The 19,481-nt window shown below is 44.4% G+C and overlaps 7 protein-coding genes across 7 annotated transcripts; 3 read left to right on the top strand and 4 right to left on the bottom strand.

Moving 5' to 3' along the window:
• Positions 1 to 159: 159 nt before the first annotated feature.
• On the top strand, positions 160 to 903 carry DI09_9p70 (uncharacterized protein; the record flags this gene model as incomplete). Its single annotated transcript, XM_013380935.1, has 1 exon — positions 160 to 903. The coding sequence occupies one exon, from the start codon at positions 160 to 162 to the stop codon at positions 901 to 903; it is 744 nt and encodes a 247-aa protein (XP_013236389.1).
• A 94-nt stretch (positions 904 to 997) lies between these two features.
• DI09_9p60 (beta type subunit of proteasome) lies at positions 998 to 1,701 on the bottom strand (the record flags this gene model as incomplete). The annotated part of the gene is made up of 3 exons (XM_013380934.1): positions 998 to 1,177; positions 1,205 to 1,441; positions 1,477 to 1,701. The coding sequence occupies 3 exons, from the start codon at positions 1,699 to 1,701 to the stop codon at positions 998 to 1,000; spliced, it is 642 nt and encodes a 213-aa protein (XP_013236388.1).
• A 704-nt stretch (positions 1,702 to 2,405) lies between these two features.
• Positions 2,406 to 9,606, top strand: DI09_9p50 (uncharacterized protein; the record flags this gene model as incomplete). Its single annotated transcript, XM_013380933.1, has 5 exons — positions 2,406 to 2,850; positions 2,951 to 3,223; positions 3,460 to 3,587; positions 3,746 to 4,095; positions 4,158 to 9,606. 5 exons carry the CDS (start codon positions 2,406 to 2,408, stop codon positions 9,604 to 9,606), a joined length of 6,645 nt encoding a protein of 2,214 aa, XP_013236387.1.
• A 285-nt stretch (positions 9,607 to 9,891) lies between these two features.
• On the bottom strand, positions 9,892 to 10,817 carry DI09_9p40 (uncharacterized protein; the record flags this gene model as incomplete). Its single annotated transcript, XM_013380932.1, has 2 exons — positions 9,892 to 10,563; positions 10,593 to 10,817. 2 exons carry the CDS (start codon positions 10,815 to 10,817, stop codon positions 9,892 to 9,894), a joined length of 897 nt encoding a protein of 298 aa, XP_013236386.1.
• Positions 10,818 to 13,817: 3,000 nt separating this feature from the next.
• Positions 13,818 to 14,597, bottom strand: DI09_9p30 (40S ribosomal protein S2; the record flags this gene model as incomplete). Its single annotated transcript, XM_013380931.1, has 1 exon — positions 13,818 to 14,597. One exon carries the CDS (start codon positions 14,595 to 14,597, stop codon positions 13,818 to 13,820), a length of 780 nt encoding a protein of 259 aa, XP_013236385.1.
• Positions 14,598 to 14,741: 144 nt separating this feature from the next.
• On the bottom strand, positions 14,742 to 17,027 carry DI09_9p20 (putative DNA repair protein; the record flags this gene model as incomplete). The annotated part of the gene is made up of 1 exon (XM_013380930.1): positions 14,742 to 17,027. The coding sequence occupies one exon, from the start codon at positions 17,025 to 17,027 to the stop codon at positions 14,742 to 14,744; it is 2,286 nt and encodes a 761-aa protein (XP_013236384.1).
• Positions 17,028 to 17,088: 61 nt separating this feature from the next.
• On the top strand, positions 17,089 to 19,481 carry DI09_9p10 (uncharacterized protein; the record flags this gene model as incomplete). The annotated part of the gene is made up of 3 exons (XM_013380929.1): positions 17,089 to 17,098; positions 17,270 to 17,687; positions 17,774 to 19,481. Coding segments are annotated over 3 exons (2,136 nt in total), but the record flags the coding sequence as incomplete, so codon positions are not given.

Below are 19,481 nucleotides of genomic sequence, written 5' to 3'. Positions count from 1 at the left end.
TTCCAGGCTAAATGAATTGCCATTTTAAATTGCACAAATTGTACGGCATCATCAATGGTGTGTTTACATTTGTGATAAACTCTTTATGCATTGGTGCTTAAGGACATGATGGTTGGGCCGATCTGTGATTAGAAGCCATCTGGCTCCGTTTCTTTCGCCATGTTCAAAGTGTTCAAGCTAGGGGCATTTCGGCTGACAACAGGTCTTGTTATTCTTGCCTTACTGTTTCATGCTCACATGGCTTTATCGCTTCTTGGCGACGAATCGGCAGAAGGCATTGCTCAGATTGCCAAACAACTGCCCTATCTCAACTATTCCATGACAAATGGCATCTGGGCACAGTTGGTTAATGGCAGTGCATCCTTTATTGATGACAACGCTGGACTTGAAGGCGGCAATTTTGGTGCCAAGATTCCAATCCATTATGAGAGAGACGAGAGTGGTGTCATATGCCATCTTTCTCCTAGCCTTTCACCCTATTTGCGCTCAGCAAAGCTGCTAGAAAGACCGATTGTCTTTACAGACCTTGACGGGGATGGCCGCATGGATGCCCTGGTAGTGATTCTTGTCGTTTATGCCGGCATTGGGTATTTTGACCTTTTTGTGGTGCCTGTTTTGATGCAGCCTACTGGAAAAGCGATGGTATTCCCGTCAAGTGGGTATCGCGTTGGGGAGACCTCCGTCTATGCCCTTGACTCGTTTGATTTTGTGGACAATGATACACTGAGGGTTGCCTTTATGGATAGGCGGCCTGGCGAGCCCAAGGTTATAGCACCCTCTGTCCCTACCATACTGATGCTTTCATATGATGTCGGTGCACGCACACTGGGTCTGCATTCCAGACGCGTCATTGCAAGTGATTGCTACGCAAGCATTTTCAATGCAACCTCGACATCTGAATAATCCCTGACTGGAAACCCAAATAAATACTTGCACAAAACACGGGCATTAGCAGCAATCGATACAATAGAGCATGTGCGCTGCACCATCTTTATTGCTAATCGCGCTTTAATGGGAAGCGTTCCATGGAGGCACCGTGTGCATTGATGACCCAGACGTCGAGATTGTCGCCCGTATATATGTCACGCTCTGTAGCCGCATCGAAGGCATCTCGAGCCACGGCAATCGCTTTCTCTTGCGTCAGTATGCGCTGGTTTCCGGACGAATCCTTTCCCAACTACCGTAAACGCTTGTCAATGCTTACCTGGTTATCCAAGAATGGCTGAATAAGGGCAGCAGCAGATCCACCCGCACGAAACGGTTCCCGTTCAAACGAGCCCACAGGATCGTACGAGTAAACCGCACCACGGCCCTCCGCATCGATTCCCCCAAGGACGTTGAAGGTGTAATATGGGAAAAAGCGGCGCGAGTACAGTTGGATTGCCGATGCCTGTGCAATCAAGGCAATGTCCATGTCTCGTTCGTGCTTGTAGCGGTACATCTAGCAAGAAAAAGCAATGGAGAAATCGAGTATACTTTGATTTTGGTTGCAAGGACCCTATAAAATTCGGCTCCATCTGCGTGGAATCCAGAAGTTGCCAACACAGCGCTGTTTGTGAGTTTGTAGGCCTTTGGGGCTGTCCTGCAGTTGATGAGATATCCGCTTGACTGGCGTGTATCTGCAGCTACGATACAGAAGTCTGGGCCTGCAATGGCAAGGATCGAACTATGATGGTGAGATTTTGACACCTCACCCTCCATTGTCAGCATACGGGTTGAATTCGGCATGCGTCGCGGGCTGCTGATGGCTGTAATGTTGCACTGTCGTGGGGGCAGCCATACTTTAAATTTATCAACCCAGAATTGTGTTTAATTTCTAAGGTGTGCCCAAAAACAGGATCGGCCCTAACCCTGCATGCGGCTCTGGTCTAGCAAGGGTTAGGCTCAACCCCAACCCTAAGATATAATTCAACCACGCTAGGGTTTGAACAGAATTAAATGGCAATCAAGCCGATGCCCACGTCGATAGCTACAAAGTATTTAAAAGCACCGACATATTGCAGGAAATTTATGCGGTTTACAAAATTATAAAGGACCACCACCCACATCATCACCATTGTTCTACACAAATTTTAAAAGTATCTAATAAATCACACGTTTTAGACTGGGCCATGCTCAAGCCAAACGTTGCAATTTACCTGCATCGCTTGCTTGTCAGAACCAGTAAAGCCACAGATACACAATGAAGATGAAAAGAAGGATCATCATAAAGGGCGTCCCGTACTTGTCGACCATGGAGTTCCATTTTAGGCTTTGGCTCTGGCGTGAAAATTTCTTGCTTTCCACGGAAAGCGAGGAAGAGAGATCCGAAAGGTGGTTGAGCTGCTCACCCCTTTGCAAGACATCCTTTATGTTTCGTGTGAGAACCCTGTGGACGGCACCAAGATCCTCATGTAGCTTGTCATATGGATTTGTGTTCAAGTCTGCAGAGTCTTTCGCCGCTTTTCGCAATTTACTCAATTCGATTTGAAAAGACAGAAAAGCATAGGGCCTTTGCGCAGCCTCGACCTACGGGAAGAGAAACACAATACCTGAGTGCCAAAGGCCTTGTAAAAAGCATCCGCAACCGATTCAAGAAATATGAATGCCTGTCTTTTGGAGAGCAATCGATCGCAAACGCACAAGTATGCGATCCCCTGGTCGACAAGCACGTGAAAGTGGAAATTCCCACTTTCAAAAGTGCTTCTCGGATCCTGCTGAGACATCGACCTGATCACGGACTTGCATTGCTGCTTATATTCGGGAAGAGAGGATTCCAGGATCTATTTGGAATTAGTGGATACCATACTCCATGCCTTTTCATCTTCAGAAGAGCACTCTTCAACCAAGGGGAGCAATTTGAAAAGCCTGGTAATCGAGACAGAGCGAATCATTAACGAATGAAATTAAAATTTATTTCAACTTGTTTTTACGATGCCGCGTTTAATTTGGTAATTTTTTTCTAAATTAGCTTGGGTAAAGCTTGCTTACTTACTTACTTACTTTTCTACGATTGGAAATTTTTTGATGTTCGACGAATATATTGACCCTATACTCTCGGAATCCTCTTCTTCGCGATCCTTGTCCTCTATGTCTTCAGATGGCTTATCTGCAGAGCTGGATACACAATCTGTGAAGCATATCAACGAAAATGGCGATGATTCGTCAGAGACGGAGGAGACCCACATAGACCAGTCTCTGACCGACATGTTCCCCTCCGTACTTTCATCTTCTGATAATAAAAGTAAAAAGAGGGACAAGAAAGAAAAAAGGGAAAAGAAAGGGCGCAAGGGAAGCAGTTTTATTAAAAGCACGACATCAATTTTTTCGTTTTCGTCTACCGAGGCAAAGTTTAGAAAGTTTTCTTCCACACTTGAAAAAGTGCTGCAATCCTTCGAGTCGATCCAGGAGTGGGCAGACATCACCAGCTTTTTGCTGAAATTTAACAAGGCAAGCACCCAACCTTTTATTAATGCGTAGCTGATCCAGTCACTTCCACCTGCATCGTCTTCATCGCCGCAAATTCCATACCAGCTATTGATAAGCAAACGGCTGTCGCAGTGTCTGAACCCCACCCTTCCATCTGGAGTGCATCAGAAAGCTCTAGAGTCATATTCTTTGCTTTTTGAAAAGATCGACCTTCCGATGGAATTTTACATCTACTCGCACGGGATTCTCCCGTTTTTTAAGTATGCATCGCTGACAACAAAGGTACGCGTTACTTTTCTTTAACATCCCCAAGCCATTGTTCATTTCGCTCTTTAAGACGCATTTTATTGATCTTGTTGAGAAGATCCCGTCAAGTCTTTCGCCACTGATACAATCTATCATTCCTGGTCTGGAAGAAGAGGGCAATGATTTCTTCGATCAAATTATTGAGCTTCTTTTGACGTTGAGATCAAAAGCTGGCGATTCTGTCTTTTACGAGGCCATTTGGGATGTCGCACTGGATATTCCATCGCAGCGTCTTTCGGTTTTCCAATTTATTCAGTACCAGGCAGGGGTAGGGCGATCTCCTTCAAATGCGTTTCCACTGGTACCCCAAGACAAGGCTGTTCTTGCCATTGGTGAATCGATGCTGGATGTCACGCCACTTGTTGTCCGCCATGCGCTTGAGTTTGTATTAAGGAATATCCCACTAACCACGCCAGGGTAACGATTTTTTTCATATCATATAGCTCTCTTCCGTCCAAAGACCGCCATTATTTGGTGCGCCAAATGCTGATGGTGTTGTTGCATAAAGACCTTTCGCTATGGAGACGAGTGTTTTCGTGGATATCGCCCATGACTGCCACAGTTGGCTCGCCTCAGCCAAACACATCGCTTTCAACAATAGACTCCGGATCTATGCCTTCAGAATTGCATGCAAACATTGAAACTCGATCCCCAATTTATTTGCATTCTCCTACAGAGTCGCGCAAATCACCATATCTCCCGTCGATACAGTTGCTACTTGACGTTCTTGCAATGATGCTCCGTGAAATCCTGAAGGTGCCAAGGCCAACACGAGATTCTCACATCTTTTTCAAAATCCTTGTTTCTCTTTTAGACAAAGAGGAACTCAATGAGCCACTAGCCCGCAAGCTTCTGCTACCTCTGGTATCTGGCCTTGAGCGGTCGCCTTTGCTGATTGAAGAATCTTTGCCCTTCTTTGAACTGCTGGACATACGAGTGATCTGGGATATATTCAAAGCCCTTATTTTTGAAAATGCAGGACATATAGATACCACAGATGCCGTGTTCGTTTCAGATATTGATGCCCTTCGACTGGTGCGGTTTTCGATATCTTCCATCAAAACCCTTTGCGACGAAGAGTGTGCCAACGAAATCCTTCCCCAGTTTCTGGTCTCTCTCGCGTCTCTACTGAATGTAGACTTATTGTCGTCCTCGTCGCTTATCATGAACATCCTTTTATTGATGGAAACCATCACAAAGAAAATTCCGGAAAGGTGTCTGGATGAAAAGGTCCTGGCCAGCCAAGTAACTCTGGGCCATAAAATGCTTTCTCTTTTGATACCGTTTCAAAAGAGCCTCAGAGAATCTTATTTAAAGCTCACCCCGGTTTTGGAAAATAGTTCTACTTCAGAGCTAAGCTGTGTGCAAGTCACGCATTATTTGATCGAATGGGCACTTTCCGGAATCTTTTCACAACATCCATCGGCATTGTGTCTTTGCGGGTGTGATAAAGCTTTACAGGACAGAGAAACCATCCAAAGTCCTCAGCTTACCATGGACTCTGTACTGGCAAATGAACTTGCAATCCATCTGCTCGAGTTTGGACTAAGTTTCAGGGACCGATCTTGCTCTTCGTCCACAGGAAAGCCGCAGGTTTGGTCGTTGAAAATTTTCAAAAGCACCCTGAAATTGCTTTCTCAAATATGGAGATTCGTCTCAAAAAAAGAAGAATGCGCCGCTCTTATTACGATTCAATTGCCACATATTTGGGCCGTCTTCATTTCTGCAGGCCAAGGCTCATTTGTGGCATCCCCTGATGATCCGTTGGCGCTAACAGATCGAAACGTTTGCTATAGCGCTTTATGGACACTTTCTCATCTTTCATCGGCGGTAGATAATGAACAGCTTCCAACAATCCAAGGGCATCCCATCTTTATGCTCGATCTCTTTTTCTGTCGTTATTTGCACGACGACTGTGGCGAGCTCAGCTTTGCAGAAAAAAGCACCCTTTTTGCAAAGTTTTGGGTGCAAAAAATATACATTCCCCATTTGAAGATAACGCCAGCAGAGAAAGCGCTGCCTTGGACCGTTCTAAAGCTTCTAGAAAGCGATAGGGGCGATTTATTGATGGCTGAGGCATTTGCCTCGCAGGAGCGATCCGATTCTCTTTTTGAATTTCTCGTTTCATACTTTGAACAAATCGATTCCCTTTCCTCGGTACTTGCGGAGCCCGCTGCCGATAATTCAAACATTTCATCTGCCAATATTTTGTTCAAAAGTTCTGGAGACACAATCGCTAACACTGCTGAAAATCGGGGTACCCCAGCCACAGGGTTCTCTTTTTCTATGGCTCTTAATCTGTTATCTCGTATTGAAACACTGCTCAAGGATGGTCCCACAAATCAGTTCACGGCAATGCAGATTTTTTATGGAAAATTGTCGTGCCTTGGGTCAAGAGCTGACGCCACGCCCTCTCTTTCTTGTAATTGTGCCTCGCGGCCTTTTCTGCGTCTGCTTCGAGCACTAGCAGGGCTCTCTACAGCCTCTTTTAGAGGACGGGATCAATCAACATCCCTCAATACCACTTGTGATGATCTCAAACTCCGGTTGGCCGCACTTAAAGTGAGTCTTTCGCTACTCGTGGTAGGATCGAAAATGATCAACGGTGATGGATTCACAGGCTGTCCTGCTCTTCAGAATGTTGTTTCTGGGTGGGCTAATAATTTGGTATCCCTCGTTGATGCCGAATCGGATGCAAAGGGTGCCAGATTCACACCAAGAGACATCCTCAGCCAGCTTTCTGCTATACTGACCTTGTCTTTGTGCTTTCCAACGGTGCGACCTGCTGCTTGGGTGATAGAGGCAAAGAAAAGCTTTTCCATCGAGACAGAGCGTGTTAGCTGCAACCACCCGGTCGCCATTCTATTGCTCAAATGGATTGATTCGCCCGCTGTAGAGACGGCAATCCTGGTGGAACTGCTGGAATTTACCTTTTCTTTCTGGGGTGCCACCGTTCTTTCACGTTGGTCATTTTTCTTACCTCTTCTGTGGACCTTTGCCCAAAATGTTGACGCGCAATCTTTGATCTGCAAGCAAGATAAAAGGATCTCACAGACACACAATTCAAGCTTTTGTAAAGGCGTCGAATGCTTTTGGCGCATAGTCGATTTTCTTACCGGAGGTTACCAGATTGATGGGGGTATTAAGTTTGTAACCCCAGCGCCTATTCTGCATGCAGGAGATACTGGTGAATTCTTAGACCGAGGTTCGCTCGATCAGGACTTGCTTCTGCTTTCGTGCGTCCAGAAAGTCCTAACTACTTTGCCAACGTGTGGCCTAGTGCACGCAACACCGCTAGTCACTAGACTAGGTTCAAATGGGCAAATCTCGCGACATCTGTCTTTTCTGTCGCTTCCAGCACCTCTTTGGGTAATTCCAGTGGCACTGACCACAGAAAGTGCTCCTCGCCTGTTACCAGCACTTCTCACTCAACAGAGTGACGTCTTGACGGCTTCGGGCGAGTTTTTGGTCAAACGAGGAATTGAACTTGTTGCGGGAATAGTCGACCTTCATCGAGATCTTTTTTTGGTTGCCCCCAAAAATTCACTATTGGCTTCTGCCTTCGGATCTCACTACCATCTGTCTCAGAATAGCAAGCCGCCAGCATCATTACCTCCTCTACAGCAAGTGGGCGTGGCTTCGCCCACAGAAGCCACATTGCTCGGCATCATAGAACGTATATTGTACGAAACTCCTGCTACTGATGGAGCCCAATTCATAGATGCCGCGTGGAACAAGACTGGGCTCGGCACCCTTTGCAGGGATGTACTGGGCACGCTTTCAAGGAGGCGGCCTTCTTTCGCGACGACTGCATCAGCCCTACTCTCGCTACTTACCACTGTAACAGGAATCGGAAGATGGGTAGGTGTTTCCAGGCTCGCTCGGGAGGCAGGCGAGATATTCTCAAAGCTTTTTGAGCAAGTTTTGCCTTTTTTTGCAAAGGCCGCCTCCCCGCCACTGGAGTTGGTTCTGCTATCTGGAATGACCATCGAGGGCATACTTCTTGGCCCAGTGGATGACGGCATTATAACACTTGCAGAACAAGAGGCCATGGTTTCTCTTTTTATGGGGAACTATTTAATGCCGGGTATCAGAACCGCCTTAGCTGCTTTCCAGCGCGCCGGGGCTCCACTTGCAGCAGGTTGCTTGGGGGGCCGCTGCGTAGGTCATTCTGGCTGTCTTCTGGCTCATAAAAAGGTGCATGGGCTGGGTAGCCCTGTCAAAGAGGATAGCCATACTGCCATTTGTCTTGGTGATAATGACTCTGTAAATCTCAAAAAGACCACGTACCAAATGTATGTCCAAACCGACGAGCGCAAAAAAATTACTTGTGACCGAGGTTTGGCCGGAGATCTACATGCATTTCTTTCCCTAGCCTTGATGCTGCTCCAACGCATGCCCTCTACAGCCTCTTTTACTTGGCGGCGTGAGTTGCTTGAGAGCCTCTTCCTTGAGACAAGTGTGCGGTTCTTTGCCCTTCCACTGTACCACTGGATCGATGGAGTCGCGGGCGGACGCCGCTGTTGGTGCCTACGGCGAGCCCTAGTCGCTACGATGAGTTCTTCGCTCGTGGCAGGGGGTTCAAACAGTTTGGGTGACGGAACTGCAGTGGAGATCCTTTCGTTGCGAAACAAAGGCTCCGCCTCTTCCTCAGCCTCGTCATCTGTCTCTTCAACAATGTCCTTCTTTTCAACGTTGCTCGGCCGGTCCGGCTCCTCGACAGTCTCGACTGAAGGGTCGCATTTACCTTCCTTTGCAGTAGCCACTTTGGAGCCTTCTTCGCTGGCAACTATCAGAGCCGTGCGGCGCTTGGCTTATGCCATGCTCTCTGCGTCTTCTTCGTCGTCTCTTCTTTTTGCATCCTCAGCGGCCTCTTCTTCGCTCTTTTTACCACAAATACACGAGAAGGTTGCCGAACTATTTCGTGTAGTACGGTCAATGGATCACTATCAAGTTGAGGCAAGCTCTTCGGCGATCTCGCACGCCTCATTGCTGATGGATGCGCTCTTTTTACTTTTTCGAGTGCTTGTTTTACGATTCGAGCGGATAGCGATGCAGGACAAAATCAACGGTGGTGGCCAGACCACTTCCTCGATCGCGAGAGGCGACGCCGCCGATAGAACCCCAGCTGTTCTTTTAAATAGCCCATCAATGTTGCTGGCGTGRTGGCCAACGCTGAACGCCGAGCTCCTGTATTATATTGGGAAGATTTCCGGGCTCACCGCCAAAGAGAAGGAGGAATCTTCTAAGCGCGAGTCTGGGGCTAGCATACAGGGGGATTTACGGTCAGAGCCAAACCCAAAGGCTTCCCATGGACGGCTTTTGTTCAAGCGATCCGCTCGTCCACAAACCGTCTCTGCAGCGAGTCGCGATCGGCTCAATGCCACGGTGCTGTCAGACCTTGTCTCCATATGCAAGCTACTTGAATTGCTGTTGAAAAGCGGGGTAGAGGAGCTTCGCTTACATTCATGGTGGCTATTTGGACCTACAGGTACTTTGGCTTCTCTTTTCGATTCAATTGTACGAGAAAACGGCGATGAAGAGGCCGAGAGAACACAAAAGGCTAATAATGATGATGGACCCAAAGAAACTTCACCATTCTCTCCTGTACAGACTGAAGGTTCTCCCATTTCCATTTCTTCCCCTGCATCTGCAGTGAAACTATCCTGCTTTGGCACGGAGGAGACACCTCGGGCCCAGCTTGCATCGTTTCTACGTTTGGCGACCAAGGGCTGGTGTTCACGCAGCGATGGCGGCACGAGTATTTTTAACAAAACTCGTACCTGCGAGGGCCATCGCGAATATGTCGAGCTTGTTGAGCATTTTCTTTTGGAAGAGGAATTTTCCAACCTCGAGGGTGGCGGGCTTCCACTCGAAAATGCCGATGTGTAATAAATTTCTTTTAATCGCATTGGGGCACCGCCGTCAAGCAATTAATGGTAAAATGAACGCATTGATTTAATATTGGAAGTGTGTGTCGAGGCGGCTCGCACCGGACGAATGATCGACGGTGCATGGCAGGCCGCAACGTCGAGGGTTTCTATTGCACACTTATACCATTCAAAAAGGGATGGATGAAAACCACTATCCAAATGAGAAAAGGTGCAAAATTATTAGCTTGTAATTTGTTAATTTGCTGTGTTGTTAAATTAAACGGCCAAAGTGCGTTTGTTTAATTTAAATATCATCGCAGGTAAAATGTACCAACCGATGTATGCGGACGGTAGTGTCTTCGCTGCCAGATGCAACCAACAAGCCTTCGGCGGTGCTCCAGCAAGCAAGAGCCGTGATTGGCCCAGAATGCCCGCCCCCCCAAAGCTCCATAGAAATGCTTCTGATACAGCTCTTTTCTTTCACGGATAATATATTGATTGAGCCATCCTCATAGCCCGCTACCATGTGGCTCGAAGAAATCGAGCAAATCGACATTGGCACAGATGTTGGAGAAGAATAACTTGCCAGCAGCGAAACAGATGCTTCCGAGCTTGTTGTGGTCTGTTCTGTAGCAATCTCCCAAACCTTTACGGACTTGTCTCGGGAGGCTGTTGCAATTAATAGCGAACCACCACAGGAGGACAAAAAGCAGCCAGACCAAATAATCCGGGCATGCGCATTCTTCCTGCATGCCACCAACTTGGGTATGATTTCATGGTTTTGGGAACAAACATCATGTATCATCCAGGACCTGTCCCTGGAAAGGGACAGCAAGTAGCGGGAATCGGCGCTAAAGGCCATCTGTGTTATGGTGAGAGAATGTCCAAGCAAAGGAGATGCGCTGATCTGTTTCCAGTTGTCACACCCTTCACTCCGCACATACAGGCGAATGCCGGCATATTCTACCGAGGTCGACTATAATGATTGAGAGGTTATAAATCAACCTTGCAAGCAGTTGCTAGGATATTTCCACATGGCGAAACAGCAATCGAATATATTTCGTATGGATGCCCATATAGGCGGTTGATTTCAGGCCAAATGGTCGACGTGGCAAGGACCGCCTCTGTAGGAAGAGCCGTAAGGTCTGTGGAAAATAGCTCTGAAGAGGCGGAATACTGTTTGGCTGTCAACCCGAGGGCCGAAACTTGAGCATTTTCATACTGAGCCATATTTGGATCCCAATGGCCGACTCCAAGGGCATTGGCAAGTGTAAGAAAAGGCTTTGTTGCCTCAAAAATGCGGCACACCTATAAACAACATCATTAGTCGCATGAAAAAGAAAACAATATCGCGATGGCCCGGTTCAAAGACTCAAAAATGGGATAAGATTGTATCTGCATCTACACTAACCTTTTCGTCGCCTGCAGATATAAATCTGGGGATGGTCGTTGTGGAGGAAGAGCACGGTGGGATCCATGAAATTGCAGTCATTTCATATCCATGTACTTGTGGGCGTGCAATTTCATGCCAAGGAGATCCCGGAAGGGATGAACACTTTGCATGTATTCTTGTTGTCGAGTCTTTCCTAAAATTATTTGACAGCTGCGTACGAGACCGATGCAAGAAAAGAGTTTGCACCATCTGGATAAAGAGATAGCCCTGAAATTGGCCCTGTGTGGCCTGTGGGCATGGCGAAGCATTGCCATGCCGTGCTTGCATCTTCTCTCTTCCATAGCTGCAGTGAACCGGAATGAGAATGGCCAACGATGTTAAGAAGGTCTGCACTAGCAGAGGCCCCGTAGTAGCCAAAAGTGTCTGATAAATCACCGATAGTGGCCTTCAAATAAAAAGTAATTCTTACCATGCTGATCCACGTCTTTTCATATGGCTGCCACAAGATCATTGACCCGTCTGAGGAGGCCGAAAGCAAAAGCGGAACTTGCAAAAGCCAAGTATTGCTGTTATGGTCCTCAATGTAAGAGCCAACCCACCTACACGAGTAGACCCAGTCATCGTGACCCAGAAGGACGCTCACCAACGTGGTCTCAATGTGAAAGCCAAGATCCGCGGTACTCCACCGAAATGCCTTTAATGTGGGCGATGTGACCTCTGCCTTGGGTGGGCACAATTCATCACAAAAAGCTATCTTCCAGATTCGAATATACTTGTCTTGCGATGCACTGGACAATAGAATGCTTGATTGCTTAGTATAGGCAAGGGAAAGACCACGAATCCAGTTATCGTGTCCGTCCAATGTATAGCACAGTTGGAATCGTGAAGAGGAGCCATTTTCGGGAGAGAAATATACATGTACCTTGGAGTCAGAACCTCCTGTAGCCATCAATGCGCCTCGCCCTGGAATGTTCAAAAGAGAAATACAAAGCGTATAACTGCGCCCACAGCCGATCCGCTGCACATGGTTGAGAACTTTTGAATTGGGAGAAAGCTCGTAAATTTCGATCGAACTACTTGCTGTACCGAATGCAACCAGAATTTTCTCGTCAATATCCCTTGATAAAAAGGATTTCGAAGAAACTGTAGATATGCAATAGATCTTGCAATTTTTCTCACAAGCAAACCAATCAAGTAAAGGAATTGCCGAATAAGACGAGCAATCCAGCTTCCAGTATATTGCTTCGCCATCGACAGAGCAAGAAATAAACCCAAGCGGAACTTGGGGATCAAAGTGTGAATATACAAAGTCAAGACACGTAATCGGGGCGTGGTGCCTGTTAAACAGGGATCTGATTCCATTACCAGTGGCATCCTAGAAGAAGGGAAAAATTCCATACAAACGGAGTGAGCACAATAACAAGGCTATTACTTCCATAAATGGAAATCCCATTTCCGGCAACGGCTAGCATTTGAGAGCCCTTGTTGCATGCAGCGGAAGCATATACGAGCGATGCTGACAAGGTGCCAGACATAAAATTTAAAAATACAAATTTTAGCAACATGTCTTTTTAATAATAAGGATTAGTGGAAATAGGATTCCGTTCATAAAAATTGTGCAATATTTGATTGGCTTCCTAATTTCTATGGCACGGACATTTGTGGGGTCTTTTGTATCTAACACGTACTCGGATCTGTCGAGAAAAGAATCCGGATCTGTTACTCTCTTGATAAAAACCAGAGCAGGGAACGAGCGAAGCATGTCTAGAAATATGTTTACAGTGCAAAAGATTGCAAGAATACAGATGCGATACTACGATTAGAAGCAGAAAAATACCCCAGAAAATAATAAATAATAGAGAAATAAGGTGGGCACCAAAAAGGAAATGATGGTAAACAAAATTGTCCCCAGAAGAAGCTGATCCAAATCATACTCACAGCTGTCAACACGGTTTTTTAGAACATTTTTCCTTTTTCCTAAACTTCAAAAGTAAATATGCCAACCTCTGAATAGTCTGAATAAAGCTAAAAGAACCGAAAGCTGAGCATAAAAGATCTTTGAAGAAACTCGATAAAATAGATTCAAATGGAGCGTTGCAATTGCGAAAATATCGCCAAACAGAGCAAGGGCACTGGATGCTCCTAGCATTGCGCCAAATAGCTTTGCAAAAAAAAAACTCTCATCCTTACGAATGAGAGGCTGGAAGGATGAGCTAATAATGACCTGAATCAAGGGAACAAAGTTGGCTATCAAAAAAGAGATAAAATAAAACCTCTCCAAACATGAAGAGACCACAGAAACATATTCCCGAGAAAAGAATTTAAAGGGCTGTTGAGCTTAAATCCGGCAGGCCATCCCATAAACCATGTAATCATATTACAAAGATAGTTGTGGAAAAAGGGATCTACATACAGATGAAAAAAAATCGAAGGTTTAAAAAGAAACTCGAACATTAGGGGCCATAAAAAAGCCCCAAGAAAGAGGTCCACCATCAACATAAAAATATCATTGGCAAATCTGTGGTGCGGGCTGTTCCTCACACGGTGTGGAATGCAGAGCCTTTGATATATTAGCTCAACTAAATTGTATATGAGCAAAGGGATATGAGCATAAAAAAGGCAAACACATCGAAGAGCTTTCCTACCTAGATACGAATGTGACCTCAATAGGTTGAGAAAATTTTCCATCAAAACTATTTTCCAATTGTAGGATTGCGGCCAGACTAATTTGTAATAGAAAATGAATTAATTTTTCATATATCAGCGTCAAATTGAGACGACATATTAATTTAATGCGTAAAATTGAAATTTTATTAATCCCAGGGGGCTTTGGCGGCTTAATTGCGTGCCATTTCACGAGAAAGATGGCCCGAAAACTCTTCATATGGAGTGGATCTGAGGCGAGTCTCGCGCCATAGATCAGGAGTAATAAAAGTATAGGTATTTTGGATTGCAGCAAAGGTTGCGCGAATAAAGTTACCAAGCGTGCGGGTCTTACCACGAGTCGTAGTATAGCAATCAGAAATGCCGGCCAATTGAAGGAGGCGCTTTGCCACAGGAGCAGCAACAATTCCAGTTCCACGGGGAGCAGGAACAAGACGCATCATTGAAGAGCCACATTTTCCCGTCACCTTTACAGGGACTGTGTGCGGCTCACCCATGTTAGATCCCCAATATCCTCTGCGTACAGGGATAATGGCGAGCTTGGCATTAATGATGGCACCGCGGATGGCTGTGGCAACTTCTTTGGCACACTTAACACCAAGCCCAACATGACCATCAGAGTCACCAACAATAACAAAAGCCTTGAAGCGAGTACGCTGACCAGCTTGTGTTTGCTTCTGGACAGGCATAATTTTCATGACATGATCTGCCAGCTTGGGGAAAAAGTGATCGATGATTTGGTATTCCTTGATGGGGAGAGAAAAAAGATAAATCTCCTCAATAGACTTGATTTTTCCATCTTTTACAAGACGGCCAAGTTTGGTTACTGGAACCCATTCCTTTTCGGAATCCTTAGCTTGGCGAGGCGGGCCTGATGGCCGGCCTCCACGGCCACGACCAAATGATCCACGAGATGGGCGTTCTCCACTTCTTGCTGGTGCACTGTCTGTCATATTTCTACAATATTAAAGAAAAGGTCTAATGAGCAAGAATTGATCAAAGAATAAATGCAGTGATCGATGAAATTAATCTGACGCGGAATACCTTATTCGTCCGAGTTTTTCTTCGAAGAATAAAATGTCAACTTTATTGAATTTTTAAATTTTATTTTTCAGCAGCAAGTTAATTGCTGCATTCATTCTTTTGGATTTAAGTGAAATTTTTTTGGTTGCGCGAAAAAAGGATCGCAGCGTTTTGCACTTTCGCCGTTCTTGCATTTGATCTCGATGCTTTAAAACGGGAGCCAAATAGGTCATTGTTTTTTCATGAGGCCAACCTAAATTTTCCAACATGAACCCACATATTTCATGAACATTGATTTTCATTTCATTTACACAGGGCTTTTTGTTCAGTACACTCTTATGGACTTTTGGAAATCTATATGCCCTTTCAATGCTCTGGTTTGGAAAAGAAGAACAAGCACACACAGAGATTTTCGAAAGAAAAGGTCTAAATCTTTCGAATTCAGAGATCCGATCCTGATGATTATCTTGCAGGTGATGAATGATATGAGGCAATTTACTAGTATCATATTTGCAGTCTTTTAATAAGGCGGATAATTCTAGGGCCGTTACAGGCCCAAGTCCTGAAACGCCACCACTGTAGTCAGATTCTAGGAACTGGACCAGTGACAAGTAAATAGACGAGTCAATTCCCAACAGGCTCCTAATTCGACATAAATTGTAACATTCAATCGAGCTGTTTTTTTTTTCGAACAAGTTTCTAATTATGATGATTTCATTTTCAGAAGAAGGGCCCAGAAGCTCACAAAAGATGATTGTGTCAGAATCATCTGATACTATACCATCAACAAGACCATTTGTTGCTAGCCATGCACATTGAGCCTCGGCTTCCTCATAGCTATCGATATTAGTGCATCCAAATAAAACAGAAAGCTTCTTAAGTAGAATGGCCAAGCTTTTTGATGGCTTTCTGGTTTTTTTGGCCAAATCGTTGTATTCGACCAATAGATCAGCTGACAGCGGGGCAAAGCTTTCAGAGGCCCTTTCGGTGCTAAAATTTGCAATATCAGAAGCTATATATTGATCTTTGTATTCTATGGTGGGATCTTTCGAATTAACATCCAGATTGCTAGATATAATACTTGGATCGCCATTGGTTGGTTCAACATCTGGATCATTATGGTCGGTATTTAAATCATTAAAGCTCGTACAGTTAGTATCAGACTCATTAGAATGAAGATTGCCTTGGTAATCAAAGTTATCAACAAGACTTTTACTCAAAGTGCTTTCCACCATTTTTTCAGGTGAGGAATACACTTTTCTAGCATCCAACATAGTAACACACCCTTCAGTATTAGCCTTATTTTGAACAGCAGGAGCATTTGATGGCGGGTTTAACTCGCCAACATCGGTCAAATCGAGAATCTCGGACTGTTCAGAATCATTAGCCGAACTAGAAGGGGAATCTTCAAATAAACTGCTATTTTTCGTTAAAATGGGAACCCCAAGCGGTGTAGCTTCAAAACTGTCTATCGATTTTGTTTTTAATGGCGATGGGGAAGGTTCGGAGCAGATGGCTTCGAAACACATATAGGCAGAATTGCTATCTTTAGAGGGCAGTACTGTTGGAATTTTAATATCAACCGGCAGGGTTGACTTTTCAGAGGTAAGAGGAGAATTCAAAGAGCTCAATTCTGCCCTCTGCGATTTTGAATGCAATATTTTCCTCAAAGAGGCTTCATCTTTCAAACGAGTGATTTCTTTGAAAACACGGCCTTGAAATTCAACTCTTTCAATTTGTGAACGAGAGAAGCTTTCTTCACTAGGCGTGGAACAATTAAAAAAGGAAGGTTTGCAATATTTTCGTCTTTTATAACGCTCTAGGATTTTTAGTTTACTAACTGACGACAATGCGTCATATTCTGAAGAAAAGGGGTAAATTTCCGGAACCGAACTGGAACCGTGATTTTCGGTAATGGAGCTGCAAATGCTTGAATTCAAAGGTGCAGATTCAAGTTTTAATAGACTTTCATTTTCCAAAGTTTCGATGGCGGGGTTATTTGATTGTAGCGATAATAGCAAGTTACCAAATATCTTTTTCAGCAATAACTTAGACCGGGCAAGATCCGATTCAAGCCGTAAAGCCCTCGATTGAAGAGATTTTCTTTTCATAAATGGTGCTGAACCTTCAAATACCATAACAGGGCATATGTTGGCATACAGTAATTTACAGAGTCGATGAAAAAAGATTTCAACTGCAAAGCTTGAGGAGGATCCAGGCTTGGATTGTGATCCAGATGCTCGCAGTAATTGATAAATCCAAATGTTTACATCAATAGCTAAAGTCTTTGAATTCAAATCATCTAAAGATGTAGAGATGGAGGAGGGCTGAAGGATCTGCCAAAGACCTTTAAGGCCCATTCATTCGTTTTAACAAAAGATTACTTAAATTCGATAAAAAAGTATTACATAATCATATTAAATGATCCATGGTAAGTGCTTCCGTGGCGCAACTGGTTAGCGCGCACGGCTGTTAACCGTGAGGTTGGTGGTTCGAGCCCACCCGGGAGCGTATATTTTAATCTTGAAATTTGTTTTTGAATTCATTTATTTATGCCAGACACGGACGCCTTTAAGAGTACTGTTATTCTTATCTTTTTTAGCTTCATCGTCTTCTTCTTCCTCAGATGACGATCATTTAGATGAAGAGGATTTTGAATTGATCGAAGAAAATACAGGTCGGAGGATTAAACCTGCTAAGAAATTTAAAAGGCTCCAAAGGAGAATTAGAGACGATGAAAGTTCATCAGATTTTGAAGACGAAGTGGTATCAGCAGCTAAATCTCACACGGCCCCATTAGAAAATATGTTCGATGAATCTGAAGAAAATTTCCAAAAGTCAAGGAAATCATTCCAAAAACTGAGCTCTTCCCGGTATTCAGATGAGGCGGATTTTTTTGAGGATGAAGAGGAAGAGGAGGAAGATGACATTGCTAATTTTATTGAAGAGGATATGGACAATGAGGAAGATAATACATCCAGATTAGACCAGAAACTAAACAAATTGCATAAAAGCTCAAGGTCATCAGTATCGAAGACCCAAACAATCCATTCGCCTTCATCATCCAATGCCTTTTCAGAGTACGGTTTTAGTAATCAATTTTTAGTGCATGGCAAGAAATGAATGATATTTTTGGCGAGGGCTTTGATTTAGAGATGTCCCTAGAGCCTCAGGATGATATTTCCATAAGATCAAAAAGCGTTTCCCTTGATGAGATCTATGAGCCTGCCGAGATTGCAGCCAAGCTTTTTACAACAGAAGATGAAGCAATCAGGGTGATTGATATCCCAGAGCGTATTCAGCTAAGAGATGGGCATCAAAGGCCACCAATCTCCGAAACGGAGCTACGAATGGAGAGTGTCTATATTGCGTTTAAAATTGAAAAGCTCGCAAAGCGGCCACTGACGGATGAGTTTAGAAAGCAATTCCTGAACGCCATTGCGGCAATTCTAAAATTTATACGAGAAGATTTTTTTGAGATCCCTTTTATTGCGACACACAGAAAGGAGTATTTTCAAGAGTACCTTTCTCTTGATGACCTTTGGGCAATTTATGATTATGATGAGAAATGGAAGATACTGCAGGAAAGAAAAGCAAAAATACTATCTTTTCTTGAACTTCGCGAAAACTCCTCAATCGACGAAACTCATCTTATTCACTACCTGAATAAAGCCGAGCTTGAAGAGGAAGATATGGAGGATTGCTTGGAATATATCAATTATAAGTATGGAAAGGATTCGTTTAGCACATCTTCGAGTGTTAACAGCGGCAAATCTACTGCATTTAAACGCCCGGTCAGCATGATTAAGAGGATTGATGGCAAATCTGAACTGCTTTCCTCAAAAAGCCCGATTTTGCACGAGTTTTTACCGAAAATTGGCATTACTCCGCGTCAATTTGGTATCAATTTGACCGATATGATGAAGAGATTTGAGCCTGAAGATGCGACGGTTTCACCGCAAACTCTGATCCAGAGTATGGTATCCACTAACAATTCAGACCCAGAAGTTATCAAGGAAAATGCGATATCTCTTTTGGCCAAAGATTTTTCAATGGAGCCTTTTGTGAGAAAGGCATTTAGAGCGCTTCTTGGGAATTCTATATTTATATCGACTCATCCAACAGAAAAAGGCATCCATGAAATCAGCGCTACTCACGAATATGCACACATCAAGTTCCTTCAGAAAAAACCGATGTTTGCGTTCGTTGATTCCGAGTTTCTGGAGCTACTGGAGGCAGAAAAGGTAAATCTTCTAAATGTGGTGATTGATGTTGAATTTGAGGAAAGGTACTATCGCCAAGTTGAGTCTTTTTTTATGAGCGAAACATACTCCCTCAATGCTGAGAAATGGAATCCGTTTAGGAAGCAAATTCTGAAGGATTGCGTCGATAACCACATTATGCCGTATTTGAAAAAGAGATTTTGCCAGAAAATGAAGAAAGATGCTCTTGAGACGGTGGGAAAGTTTTGCCAGCATTCACTGACAGAAAAGCTTTTGTTTGGAAAATTTATACAGCCAGAATCTTCGAGCAATTCTCCTTCTACATTTATGGCCGTAAGCTGGTATGATGGCGCTCCAGGGTCCCTGACATACGCTGTTGTAATTAATGAAGAGGGTGCTTTGGTCGAATCTCTTCGGTTATCAAATATGTTGGATCGGAACAAAAAGCCGGAAGACTTGGAAAAGCTTTCCGAGTTCATCGCTAAGCACCAGCCCTGTGTTATTGGAGTATCTGGCATCAGTCCTAATGTCAAATATTCGCTCCTTGCCGACATCCAGAAGCTTGTTAGTGAGCTGAAATTGTCCGGAAAG

The sequence above is a fragment of the Mitosporidium daphniae genome (genome assembly GCF_000760515.2).
Source record: "Mitosporidium daphniae strain UGP3 chromosome Unknown contig-9, whole genome shotgun sequence".
Lineage (NCBI taxonomy): Eukaryota > Fungi > Microsporidia > Mitosporidium > Mitosporidium daphniae.
Note: the sequence above shows the minus strand (reverse complement) of the source record. Positions and strands in the feature narration are given on the sequence as shown.